At 34.4% G+C, this 14,902-nt stretch overlaps 1 protein-coding gene and 1 non-coding gene across 3 annotated transcripts in view; both read left to right on the top strand.

Moving 5' to 3' along the window:
- Positions 1-7,949, top strand: part of LOC138694920 (transcription factor E2F8-like) — a 29,311-nt gene extending 21,362 nt beyond the window's left edge. For both annotated transcript variants that reach the window (XM_069819110.1, XM_069819109.1), the window contains one exon: positions 5,821-7,949. In XM_069819110.1, coding sequence (XP_069675211.1) covers positions 5,821-6,752 — 932 coding nt within the window. In that variant the 3' untranslated portion in view covers positions 6,753-7,949. The remainder of the gene's footprint in view (positions 1-5,820) is intronic.
- A 5,477-nt stretch (positions 7,950-13,426) lies between these two features.
- On the top strand, positions 13,427-13,499 carry TRNAV-CAC (transfer RNA valine (anticodon CAC)). Its single transcript has one exon. It is a non-coding gene; the product is annotated as a tRNA-Val (tRNA).
- The last annotated feature ends 1,403 nt before the right edge of the window (positions 13,500-14,902 follow it).

The following is a 14,902-nucleotide window of genomic DNA, read 5'->3' as shown; positions in this document are numbered from 1 at the left end:
ATAAACTAGAGGACCCCAAATCTATTGCAAATTCTTTTAATGTCTTATAGTATATAGTACAGAAATATTATTGACAACTTAAACATTCAAGATTTTGCAAAAGATACTGTAATTCGTTATTTAACAGATGCATTTAATAATTAGTATTAATATATGTAATTAGTCAATAACAGCAACAGTGCTTTTTCATTCGATCATAACATGAATAAAATTGAATGAACATTAAATTAAACACTATTGCAAACACGTAGATAAAATAGTTAAAATCAACTGAAGTGGTGAGAATGAAATAATCCAAAGCCACACTTTTAACAAAAATTGTTCTGTGCGAGTGCATTTCTTACACATATGGGAAAGCTACTAATAAAATATTGTAATAACTACTCAACAAATGATATAGCCTAAGGACTCTAAACCTTTGTAAAAGTTTGTCTGTGTGGCTTAGGGATATTTTTTAATTTCATTTTAATTGTTAGTTTTTAATATATATGCATTTACATTGTATGTGTGTATGTATAAATGCATTCATTAGATTAACGTTTACAATATTATAACTTGTAATTTTATATTGTCTGTGATCATTAACACTTAAAACTTGTAAAACTCTATTTCAAAGTTATTTAAGTAAAAAAAAAATTGTTGTGTAGACTAGGAATCGAACTCGCACTCTTCTACACGAGACGCAGAAGTCTTAGAGTCTGAGCTATGGAAACGACACGAAAGCTTTCCTTTCTGTGCGGAGTGTCGATCTAGTCATGAAGGTCCATTGTCGATTTAACTACGCGATTTATGTATATATTTATCTTTTATTTACGTAATATTATCATATTTTTTGCAGTTTTTGAAGTGAATTTCGGAACGATGCTAGTAAGGAACCAAATAGCCTGAATTTAAGTAACTCAATATTCGTTATCTTGTGTATCAGTGCTCTGGTCTCCGATCATGCGCAGTGTCTTACATCTGAGACTTAGGAATATTCAATCGTCTCATCCTTTTCTAGGGAAACTGTACATTACTTTTTAGCCATATCTTTTATGTTTTGATGTCTATACCTATGCCATTGTAACCTTACACCTGATAGCTGTGCATAATTTTGGTAGCGAGAGATGCAACTCTGCCACAAACCACAATGATTATTGAGTACTACACAACAGATGACGTAACTTATGCAGAGTTCGTTATTGTGCTCGTTAATTCAAATGGTAATTATTATCTGACTTTTAATAATAATTTAATCACATAACTTAAATATTATATTTACATTATATATCACATATTATTGATTATAATCAGCGCTTTTTTTCAGCCAGAACTGTCCGGAACGCGTTCCTGTAAACTTTTTGCCATTACAAATTCCAACGAGATATATTTTATAAGCGAAATTGAAAATTAAAATTACCGCCACTGCCGAGTCCAAGAGTTTACATTTTCTCATTATCGTTGGTGCAAAAGTAACTCATGGAATCTAGTGCTGCCATCTTCCGTTATTGATCCTGAAACTATAGCTCGGAATCGTAAAATTTCTGTTATGCCTAAAATCAATGAGCTCCGTTTGGAACTTATTGCAATATAAGTTGTGTAGGCCTAATATTTTTAAACCTACGTTTTTGTTGTATAATGTGATCGAGTGATAGAGTTCCGGTAAACTTTTTTCCAGAAAAAAAGCACTGATTATAATGATTAATAATTGAATACCTCCACCTGGAATAAGGGTATATGGTACATTGTTCCCTATATTCGGGGGAACGTATTCAGTTATAGAACTTTATACATGAACTTTAATAGACCTATACCTGTATAACATTTTTCTTCAAATTAATACTAATCACCAAGCACATGGCTGCAAAAGGGTATCTGTCGGATACAGGGGGGAGAGCCATTAATCCTTCCCATTGAAGGCTTTAAGGAACCAACCTGGACAAATACCCAATGTCCCATCCCTACCTTTCCGTGGTGCAGCTGTTAGTAAGCATAATTTTACAAGCTGAACTAAAGAGAGGGGCTACTCATCAATTAGCACTGGTCAGCTTGATGAGTTAATGACTGAATTTGGTATAATTTTCCTCTAACCAATACCTAATTCCCTCTTTACCCTTTCCTATCCAGTCCTCTGACTGAACTCTTACTTTCTTCGACCCTGACGGCATTAGAGCATTCGAGGCCTAGGGGTTCATTTCCCTTTCCTTCCTCCTCTTTCTACTTTTCTGTTCCTAGTGCTGACCTGCTATGGCACTAAAATCGTCCTCCAGTGGCTTAAGGAGGGAAAGCTGGTGATCAACAAGATCTCCCAGCTAGGTCCAATGGACCTGTCGACCAACAGCAGGTGTGGTCCTCCAGACATTCTGGGGGTTGTGTGTGAATGAAGTAGCCACCAAAACGTTAAAATATGGTGTTCACTTAAATCGGCTACAACTTGCCATTTTTCACTCCAATATGAAATGAGTACCATTAAGGTAAAATTATCCGGAGGTAAAATAGTCCCCCAATCGGATCTCCGGGCGGGGACTACTTTAATGGCACAGAATCAACTTGATAATATCTTTGAAAAATATTGGAGTGCAAGAGGTCAAATGACTTTATTGTCAAACGCCTGGCATTAGAAAACAACAACAACATTATAATGAAAATATAATGGAGTGACGCCCATATTTATATAGGGGCAGATTCCTTCTCTTGCTGCTAAAATTTACGAGTTACGTGCACCAATTTTGACACCTGACTAATGTTATACCTTTACGCAAAGGATTCTCACTACATGAGTTATCATTCTCTGAATAACTTCTTTTTTTTTTTTTTTTTTTTCACAGCAGTGCTACAAATTATCCATAACTTTATAACACTAACACATAAATTACTAAGTGGTAGTAACATCATGTACCACAAAATGTAGCAAATTGACAACACAGCAATGCTCCATATAGCAGATGATAGAAAACGATACATTCTGATTGGTCCAGGAAGCTACAGAACAGCATTCTTAAACTTTTTCATAGGAAGGGTTGCTAACGCAAATTTCAACTGTCAAGTGCGAGGTTACAATGGCCAGAGTATAATGTGTGTGGTCCATAGAATTGTCCCAGCAAATAGGGATTATATAGAATGGATACTGAGCGAATTTTCCTGTTCTGTTTTTCTGTGTCCATGCGCTATGTTGGCATTTAGTTCCACTTTCAAGTGCTAGAGGTTAGTGTAATCGAGCACATGCAAGAGTTCCTCGGTAATAATTGAATATAAGAGTTGAGACACAGGATCCAAACATCACCTACCTTGTTGCATAATCCAGTAATGGCTTTGCTTCCAATAAATTCAAGTTAATAGTTTTTTTTTTATCAGTGATAAACTAGCTGCAATAATAATTTTTATGTTACATATATAATAAATTATATTATAAAATAATTATTTATTTATTTAACCTGGTAGAGATAAGGCCATTAGAACTTCTCTTCCCCTCTATCAGGGGATTACAACTACAATATTAAGAATACAATTACAATTATAATTACAATTAATATTAAATTTACAAATACAATAAAAATCAAAGTACTAAAAGATTAACTGATTAATAAAAGCTAGACAGTTTATTGTAAAAGTTAAGAAGAGAGAAGCATTTCTTTTATTGATTAAGTACAAATTAAACCTACTCTACGCAGTAAGAAAATACTTAATAAGCTTGCTTTTGAACGCTACTAAATTCCGACAGTCTCTGATGTCACTGGGTAGGGTATTCCACAAGCGCGAGAGCGAGATCGTGTATGATGATGAATACGATGATGTCTTATGTGCTGGTATGGCTAGTATGCAGCTATTTTGCGTGCGTGTCAAGAGGATATGATATGATGACAAGTAACTGAAACGGGAGGCAAGGTAGGTAGGTATAGAAGTGTGAAGGACTTGGAAAAGGAGAACAAGAGAATGAAAATTTAAAATTTCTACGTTTGTTAAGCCATAGCCAGTTTAGAGTTTGGAAGGATGGGGTAATGTGGTCAGCGCGACGGACATCGCAGATGAAGCGAACACAAGAATTATGAACACGTTGTAATTTTTGCGACTGGTTGACATTGAGGTCAGTCAGTAGAAAATCACAATAATCGAAGCGGGGCATTACTAGTGTTTCCACTAGTATTTTCTTGAGTGATAGCAGAAGAAATTTTCGAATGCTGTTTAAGGAATGTAGTATGGAAAGCACTTTTTTGGTAGTATGGGTTATAATGTAATAAATTAAAAAATTATGTATCAAATTCGTTTAATATTTGTATACATTATATGGGCATATGGTTTTACTTCTCATAGGAATTTTGTTTTTCTATTTTCAGCACTATCAAATCATTACATATTTTAAATGTTGATGGGGTCACTGTCTCAACTCTCATTATAAAGGAACTCTAAGAGTCTAGACATTACAGATAATGACGGATTTATTATTTTATCGGTCCAATTTATTTTGAGTACATAATGTACCTAGATGTTTAAGTATGTGGTATATTTCCACTGTGTCAACTGCTGGTTAGTGTGATGTTAGCACCAACTCTAGGGAAAAAGCAGAATCTCACGCTCAAGCTGGTTTGAAGGTCATTGAAATCAGTCACTGCTACATCAAAGGTACCAATGCGAAGTGTCCATACTTATAATTACCTGTATGATCATCCCCTCCCCTACAGATATTGGTGTCTATCAAGGGAAGGGTTTCGGCTCGAACAGGAATTTTTGGTTAAAAATTTGTACAGAGGCTTACCTTACATTGATGATGAAGACCGTAAAAGCATTCATTTGTGTAACTCTGTTTGGTTGGTATTGGTCAATACACTTCTTAAAAAATAATAATAATAATAATAATAATAATAATAATAATAATAATAATAATAATAATGATTTACATGATGTACATGAGGATTGTCTACAAAATGCATGAAACAGCATGGAGCGGAGCAATAAGCACAATACGCAGAAGCAACACCTGAACAATCTTCTGAACCACACTCCATTGCTGAAAAATCAAATGCCACCTGAATTACAATTTTTGAAGTCCGAGACTTGTTCAGGATTCACATAGCCAGCTGACTGTCAGGAATACTGGAGCAGAAAACTGGTTATGAATAACAGAGTGCATTTTCATTATAAACATTCGATTTCCCAATTTAAGTTCTGGATTCCCAGCAAGAGTCCTTATGTAATCTGTTATCCTCTGAGCATATATTTTGTATTGTCTAAGGAAATAGATATTCAGAGTCTGGTATATTTAGCTTTTTTTTTAGGTGGAATGATCATACATTCTATGTCCTAGCCTTGGAATGATTCATTTATTAAGGTTGTGTCCTTGTGCACATTCAATGAATCACACAACAGTGTACACTTTTGATTAGGTGCAATATTTATGTTCTTAAATGGGCTTTAGACATTTACTATCGCACTAGCTTCTAGGCTAGGCTAGGCTTACGGGTAAGGTGTTCCACCCCCTTAACTTGTGCAGTGCTCTCCCCACCCCTCAACTTGTACAGTGCTCTAACAGACAAACCACACATTACACACACGAATGCTTTTGGGAGCTTTACAGAGATGTAAAGATGGGCCTGTATACAAATTTTGGGTACGAAATTCCTGTTCGAGTCGAAACCCTTCCCTTGTGAGTCCAACAGGAGGAAGTTAAACAGAAAGGAATACAAAAAATTGTAATTCACCTTCAGTTTTGATATTTATATTTCTTACGCAGTGATCAGACTTCTTATGTTCATTATCTATTATTCATTGTTAGGAGAATGTCTAGGAATAAATAACAATATGATCATAAACAAATACTGCCTTGGAACTCTTACCCTGTTACAGAAAATTATGAGAAGTTCAGTCGCTCAAGGAGTGAAGTTTGGTCTGGCCCAGTGAAGAAACAAGCTCGCCACTGCAGTGCAGATGGAAGATCCCTCACTGAGATACTTCAGGTTGCAGAGATGGAACTGAAACGTTTAGAATCCCTAGAAACGAAAAACTTACAGAAATCTGCAAGAAAGAAACTATTCCCACGACACCACTCAGAGTCTTGCATTGTTGGCACATCTTGTCAGTCACAGAGTAATACAAAAGAGCCGGCAACCGGCACGGATCAAAATATGAGTGTAAAAAAGGAACATATGGAAGAAACAACTAAAACAGGAGAGCCACATTGTGAACCTGCAGAAAAGCAACCCAAAACTATAGAAGTATCAAGATCACTTCAGTCTCACAAGAAGAATACTGTTTTGAATATACAAGGTTTAGGAAAAGAAATGAAGGTGACTAGGAAACTTGTGAAAGTGACACCACTGCAATTTAAACCACAGGCAACAATATCACATGTGAATGATCTGAAACCACTTCTACCAAGCGTTGAGTCATTTTCAAAAAATATGGCATTTCAGAACACTAACACCAAGTCCAAATTACTGCAGTTAGTTCCAAGTGTTCAATCTACACATTCTGTGAAACCTGAACAGGCTTCGAATGTAGTTTTACCTACAAATATCGGCAGTGTGCCGAAAGTATTTTATGTAAAGAAAGGAATGAATGTAATTGAATTGAAATTTCCAGTAATTGGACAATACCATGTCCTAGCAAATAATCACGCTAATGGAGTTGGTTTGGCACCTTCAAATTCTGTTCCCAAACAAGTTAGTATCATTAGTAGTAATGTTGCCGGAATGGAATTCTGTCAAGCTGTTCAGGTTGGAAGCGTAATGCAGCTAGTCCCATTGTGCAATAATTCTGTGTCATTAACGAAGCAATAATGCTGGTTGCTCAGAGGAATCACTTCAGGTATCTGCAAGTCGAAGTCTTAATTTAATTCTGAAATCCTGTAAATTATTAATCACAAAATATTCTTCAACTGTAATGAAAAATCTTGACATGTTAATTTTATTTTCCCTCAAGAAATTCTTGAATTAATTTTTTTAATTTTAACTATGAATTTCAGAATACCGGATAAAATTTGTATTTAACATTACATAACAGAAAGAAATTTTCTTTACAATTAAGATTTAAGTCCTCAAGCATGTTACTGTGCCAATTCTTAGCAATTTTCACTCTGGAACTCAGTTTTGGTATTGCACATTTTGTAGCTTACCTCTGCTTGCAGTATCTCAGATTATTATTGTAGGGAATATAAACATAAATTGCCATTCCAACCAGTAAGAGATGTGCTAAATCATGGTAAAGTGTATTTTACCCTTAAGAAATATTTTATAGTGATGACAATATATACAAGTGCATATGAGAATTGCGTGATTAAATGTGGAATAAAAGAAAACCGTGTAAGAAACTTTGGAAACGAATATATAATACAATGTGTATAAATAAATACAAGTGCAATTTGTGATAGTATGTTGAGATGGAATATATGTTAGTGAGTGTGCGTGAATTTCTCTAAATACAAGAATTTTTAGTTTTCTACAAATACTTTATGTCAAATTATAGTCATTATGCTTAATGTAACTGTGCTGAATATATTGCTATAAAAAGTCATTACCTAGGTAAGCTTACAATATATGTGGAAATGTAATTACTTTATATGTATGATTTGCAACTTTCTTCATACTAAGATGTATGTGTACTTTAATTTCTTTTAAATTAAAACGTAAATATTGGCATAATAAAATATTTATTTTATAATGACAATTTTATTTTCATGTTGCAAAACTAAATAAATTTAAGAGTTTATTTTTCATTTTTCTGAAAAGAAAGAGTGGAATATATGTGTATGGTCTGTATGTGAACTTGACAATTTATTTCATAATTATTATTACCAATAGACATTTTAATATCACGAGCTTCCAGATAATTCAGAGTTTCACCTCATATGCACGTGTATATTATCAGAGGAATTATATTATTTAGAAGAGATTTCTGTTTTATGTTAAGAGTTTCTATCCAGAGTTTGACAATTATCAGAATATGAGTATAAGATCAAGATGTATATTTTGGGATAAAGGATTGCTTTTATTAAAAGAAATTATGATTTACATGACTATATGTTTTATAGAAAACCTTTCCATTTCTTGCAGATTTTTTTTATTAATTGTATGCTTTAGGACTCTTTCCTATCGAACTATAACTCCTTATATTACCATTAAATCAGTGGCGGCTCGTGAACTTGTGGATTGGGAGAGCTGCAGTAGATTTTGGTACATACAAATTTCACTTCTTGATACCATTACTAATAAGTATAGGACAAAAATAAATGCATTACATATCGAAAAATCAAAACTTCCTGACTTAGTTGGGAGATGTCTGTGGTATCATTTGCTAATCGCTAAAAAACTAATACCATCGATTTCAGTCTGAATTTCAGGTCGGCAGACACTCAACTTGCAATCTACCAGTGCATTCTGAATTGTTTTAGAATAACCTTAAACAGTGGCATGTTCCAAATGATTTTTGAGAGGCTCATTTAGATTACTCGCAAACTGTAGCAACGCATGAAATACACCAGGGTTCTTCGAATCGGTTTTTCATCATGTCCCCTAAGGGGAAGTTCATATTGGCCACAAAATTAGATACACTCAATATTTTCTAAAAATAATTTCACGATTTTTTTCTCACTTCTTGATTATGTTTGAGAATGTTTGTTCTGTTCGTTTCACTTAATTGCGCAGCAATATTAATGTTTCCTAACATAGCCAATGAAACAACATTTTCAGGTGAGACTGCGAAGATTCGTGCATTTTGCTTTTTAGGGGCAAATGTCCTAAATCTGTCACACCACTCCTAGTCCATGCAGCATCACCACCGAAGTGGAGGCAAGGAAAACAAAATACAGATTTTTTTTTTTTTTTTTTTGTTCACATCCACGTAACCACAAATGCTTAGCGTAAATTTCATTGTTATACTTCCTTACATATATGCACTATTTCGGCTGGATGAAGCTTGAGTAAGATTTAAGTCTGGTAACGGACAACCCTTTAATTTCACTTTATTACATCAATCTTCTCCGCAAGGGAAAGTTAGAAAAATAAAATTAATATCCTGTAATTCACACACACTCATGCTTGCAAATTTGCACTGGTTAAGTTACGGTACTAAGACGTCACACCAAAGCAACACTCAGATATACTGATGGTCAACAATTTTCTAAAACTGGAAAAGAAGTCTCTTTCGTATTTTACGTGCTATATCAAAAGGATTCTACTCGTGCAATCATTTTGAGTTAAGGCAAATATTAGGTTCTGCTGGAGGCTGGATATATACGTAATAATAAGGCAAAAGAGAATATTAATTTCGTTATATTAACTCAATAAGGTTCTACAACAATAAGTATGTGAAAAGAAAATAAAAATTTTGTCATTAAGTTTCAAGGGAATAGAGAATCCATTTGACGCAGCATTACAATAGCGATGTGAGAGGGGAGGAAAGATCCCTTGTGGCCTGGCTCTGCAAGCCACTGCAGTGAAATACGGGTTTTAAACAGCGGCAGTTTCCCTCTGCTTCCCTTCACCTCTCTACTCCCTGACCTATCAAGACACACACTCTATGATCTATCCCACCCTGCAGATCCCAGGACGACTTTGAATGCAGTGTCAATTCCAGTACAGTCGACGCGCAAAAGGATAATGCATAAGATAATAGTACATATTCCTGGCCAGATGAAATATAAAGCAATTTACCAATAAAAGCTGTAACAATTCTACAAATTAAAATAAATATTTTTATTTTCCTGTCAAAGCAGGGAGTGCTGCAGCTCTGCAGCTCTTATGGATGAGCTGCCCCTGCATTAAATCCAAGGTTCATGTGTTCAAAGCCTATCGAGGATGATGAAAATGCCTAGCTTGGCTCCAAGAAGGGAAGTAAAACTGGATGTTTCCCTGTTGTAGGTCAGTCGTATCTCTGAATAAGAGGGCCAATCCTCATACACATAAAAATTACACTTTGCTATTCCTCATTCTCAATATTAGCATGTCAGCGGGAGTAATTATTCTATCTTCTAAGTACACACTCTTATGAATGGAATTCAACATCTGTAAATTCCTCCTCCTCCTCCTCCAGAATTCGCTGTTTTGCTAAATTATGGAAAATTATATTTCATGGAAAATCATTTTAAATTGTAGAATGTAAGGAGTAGGTTGTTTCACACCTAGTTTATAGGCGAAAATGATCTACTTCTCTCCCCTACTGAAAAATAAATTTTCAAAACTTTTCCATTGGGTTTCTAAGCATCCATTGCAACTGACGCTTATCACCTGAGCTAGCCAGGTGGCTTATGACTCGGATACATACAGGGTGGAGGTGAAATAGCCTTGCAGATTTCCAGAGTGAATAGCTCATGTTATATGTAACAAAAAACTATATCATCATGTTGGTGGAAAGTTCATAGTTTCTTCAGAAAAAATGTTTTTTATTTTCTTTTTTTCCTCCAAATATTTAACAATCTCTTATTGGGTAACTATTGCGAGTAGGATCGTGATTTTTTTCCATATCGATAGGAAATCTAATAAAGAATTTATCCCTCTGGTGTATTTCAATAGCATGAATGGTTTCCGTGTAAATTTAATTTAATGGCTACTTCTCGGCAGAATGCAGCTTACGTATGGAGATTCACCGAATTTGTTGACCTCTTACATTTGTATCATGAGTAGAGAGTATTAGCGACGATAGGCTTTCTATTAATTTATGTGTACTCTTTCAAACTACAAGGTTATTTCACTTCCACTCTGTATACATGTGGCAATCACAAATTAGAAAAACCACAATCTCACAAGGTGCTAGAATTAAATTCCAATATTTCTGCTCTTTTTTTTTTTTCTTTTATTTCATTAGCTCCTTCTGTTAAATTATTATATTATTGTATACCATTATTTACATTAGATTAATTTTTAAACACATTTATCGCTTGTACCAAACAACGACTAGAAAAGATAAAAAAAAAAAGGATATAATCCACCAAAACATGTAGGATGATTGCAATAAGTATTTTTCTAAGCAAGTATGATAATCTACAAGACTTACTCGTATTTTTACTGTAGCAAAATGAATGATTTTGAAGGTCATGGCACTCATTTTGCATAAGATGACTACTTTTTTTTTATGGAGGAGGGACCTAAAGGCTTTAACCGCAGCCTGCTTACAACTAAAAAAAAAAAAAAAAAAAAAAAAAATTACTACATATAATTCTGTCCATGGAATGGAAATTCAAAAGAAATATACAGGGTGAATCAAAAGTCTGGAACCATATAAATATCTTCCATATGCTTGATTTTCGATTACATAGGTGTTACCAGTATTTGTAAGACCAAATGCTCTACCAGTGACACATTCGATTCTAGCCCTCAGCTATCTCAAAAGCTGCCATTTTGGATGAAACTTCGAAATTTTAAATGGAAAGGGTGTCATGTAGGCACTCAGAATCATGTGAAGTTTTCTGAAAAAATCAATGGTGCAATCCGTTTTGAGATATTTCTAATCATTTTCAAGTAATTGACACCTCATTTTATTTGGTATGTTTAGACGATATTCTTGCTCTTACAAATTCATTATCGAAAGCACCTCAGTCTCCAGAAATGGATATTAGTAAATGTTCGTCCTTCATTAAGGCAATAATATGAAACTTTTCAAAGCTCTGAAACGAAGAAAAATTCGACAATCATGTCAAGCACAAGGCTTTGTAATAGCAATTCTATCCATTGAGAGGGAGAAAAGTTGGGATTTGTTGAAGGACCTATCATCAGCGATCGACAGATTCATTGCTAGGAAATCTCGACAGCTCCAGTTCACCTTATGAAGCGTTTGTACAGAGATGCCTTGCATGATTTTTTATTATAATTTTGCATGTTATTAAATAAGACTTCCGAGAATGAGTTTTAAGAGAGTTGACGGCAGCGGCATTGTCAGGAGATGGGTCAGGTAAACCTTGCATATCTGGCCCACCCAAAATAATTAGCCTGGCTATGCCTCTGACTTAAGTTCTTCAAAGAAATAATAAAACTACGAAAAGATACATAATAAATTTCAGTTTACAAATACATTAAAAAAATAGAATAACTAATATAAATTAAATAGAAACAAGATAATATAAAGAGATTACATAAACAAAGTTATCATCTCAGGTGATTTGTTAGGAGAGTGATTGATCCTTTAATAACTACGGGTGCTGTTCATAGACATTTCGCAGCACGCGCTACGAGCGTACTAAGCTAGCCCCGGCTATCCACTGGTTACTAGTACAGAATTCAAATCATATCCTATTGCTAACACTGGTTTATGAATACGAAAAACGCTGATCATCAACCGGAAGCTCACGCTAAAAATGTCTATGAATACGGCCCTACAAGACTATCTTAGGGTAGTTAATCTGTATATTTGTTATTAATATTGTTAGGGGGAAAATTATGTGCAACAGTAATGAAGGTAGATATTCTATTTTATGGGTTTAATGTAAAAAATCATTAATACTGAAAGGCATAGACTGAAACAAAATAGTAGTTCGTAGGACACTGAAGATGACACAGAACCGGCGTCGAAACGGGCCGTCTGTCTAAGGTATATAACCCTTTTTAAAAATTTTGACACTTTTAACGTGTCGTTAAACAATTTTAAGTTTTTTGAAACAAAATAGTTTTTACTCTGGTTTCGAAACATTCATCATTTAAATGTTTGAGATCTGGTCAGATTATAATCTTGTAACAATAAAACTAAAGTGAATCTATTTCTTTTTTAGCGTGAAACGTTAATGCTTTAGAGTCAAATGAATAAAATGTTATGCAAATTTCAGTATTAACTTCAGTTCTAAGCAACATCAATGAATTACGACCGACACACTTCTGACGTCACTTGCTTTGCAACGGATTATTCAGATGAAATAGGCTACAGCAATTCCATTGTAGCCTACATATTTGGTTATATTCAACAAAGAACAATTACCAAGAAATTAAGGAAAATAATAATAGGCTATAATATATAAAGATTGGTGAAAATTGGGTTTACAGTGAAAGACCTGCCCTTGGCAGAACACTGAATGAATGAATGAATACGTACCTTATATAAATTACATTAAATTTATTTCACTCTCAATCATGTTCACAATCCTTACAAATAAGAACCAATTTCGGTCAATGTTACTTTTGTCCCGCCCACTATAGAGACATAGGTCAATTTTACACATATTTAGTATAGGCCTAACTTGTTGCTTCTTTGACAGGTTAGGTTTGGTTAGTTTAGGTTTTTGTTATAGCCTACCTTGCATATACGATTATAGCGCAACACTGGCAGTGATAAAAGTGAAATATTCGTTCAATGGCGTTGGATACTCTACATTCACCCCAATTTCTTAAAAATCTAAATATCACAATAACATCGGGTGAAATTTGGAATGTTATTATTCTTAAACGATAGTCGAAATTTTAGATGTGAATTAATACATGAGTGGAACGTTAAAACTAATAAACTTTATAGCAAAAAATTTGTATGGCACGTCGTTTCCGTAGTGTAGCGGTTATCACGTGCGCCTCACACGCGCAAGGTCCCCGGTTCGATCCCGGGCGGAAACAACTTTTTTTTTTAAGAGAATTTGTGCAAATACAATGAAAATTATATCGTGACTTAAAAACGCCACCACTGTAATCCAAATATCGATAATAAATCGAACAAGAATGGTATTTTAATCGCTGTGAGGGTAAAACATCACAAAAATTATCAAGGAACATAAGTTAACTAGTTGCCGTAAAATTATGTATATAATAGGTTACTGTAAGGAATGACACGCAATTAAACTTTTATGAAGGTAAATAAGAAGTTAACTACAATTTTATTCATTATAGTACGAAATAAAGGCAAGAAAATGATGTCAAGAAATATGAGGTCGGAACATCTCATACTCGTGTCATGATAGCCTACGCCTCTTTTCTTTCTTTAACCACTGCGGTGACCTCGGCTCGTATGAAGCTATTTAGAGATTTCTTCTAAAATACGCTCAGCATTATTGATAAGGAAAAAGTGTTTTTTTGGAATTCCATATCTCCTTGTACAGCCTTTTCTTCTAAATACTACAGTTTCGGAATTCCATATCTCTTTGTACACCCTTTTCTTCTAAATACTATAGTTAGATAAGTTTCTTTGACGTAGAGTACTGGTACGAGTATGAAGACGTCGAATAAAATTCAATTAGCCGTGCCTCGCAATCTCTCTCAGCAATATCTCGGCACCGAGAGTAGCAGATCTGTGCGATCACTCATTTGTTTACTTATCGTGAGTTCTGCAATATTAAAGTGATAGTAAACACGTACCGGTACTGAACATTTTGAGTGAACTGTAGTGAAAAATTTGTTGTGAGCTGGGACTAATTTCGGAATGTCGCGTCATATAATGAGAAAATATATTGCATGCCCTTCATTAATTACTTTTCTTATCATAGACCTATAGGCCTACTCTCCATTTGTAAACCGAAACAAAAATAAAGCATTCACACTAACATCAACTGTAGTTTCATTCATGAAACTGGATGACGTATTCTATATGTGTCTGTAGCCTGCGGGCTTATCTGATACAGCGCAGAATCTTTTTCTCTACAAGATGAACCGTAAGTAATGTCATTAATTTCAGGGGGTTGTTCTTTGAGATATTTCAAACAACAAGTTAAATACAATTTTGTTCGTTTTCATTTATTTTCGAGGTAAAAATTGTTTTATACGGAACATTTCATAGCGTGTTTTGGGAAAGGCATTGATTGAATTCCCGATATGCTCAGTCAATTTAAGAGAGCAATCAGTATATTATGGTAATAAATTATTGAAAGAATTTTAGTTTTGTTCTTTGTGCAGAAATTTGATCCATAGAAATGTAACTTTTTATTCTGCAAATGAGTATTTTCAATGTTCAACTCAAGATAGGAAGACAAGTGCTTTAGCCGACTGAGCTACGCTGGTGGCCCAAGAGTTATTTCATACCCGCAGAA

Source organism: Periplaneta americana, chromosome 2, assembly GCF_040183065.1.
Source record: "Periplaneta americana isolate PAMFEO1 chromosome 2, P.americana_PAMFEO1_priV1, whole genome shotgun sequence".
Classification (NCBI taxonomy): Eukaryota; Metazoa; Arthropoda; class Insecta; order Blattodea; family Blattidae; genus Periplaneta; species Periplaneta americana.
Note: the sequence above shows the minus strand (reverse complement) of the source record. Positions and strands in the feature narration are given on the sequence as shown.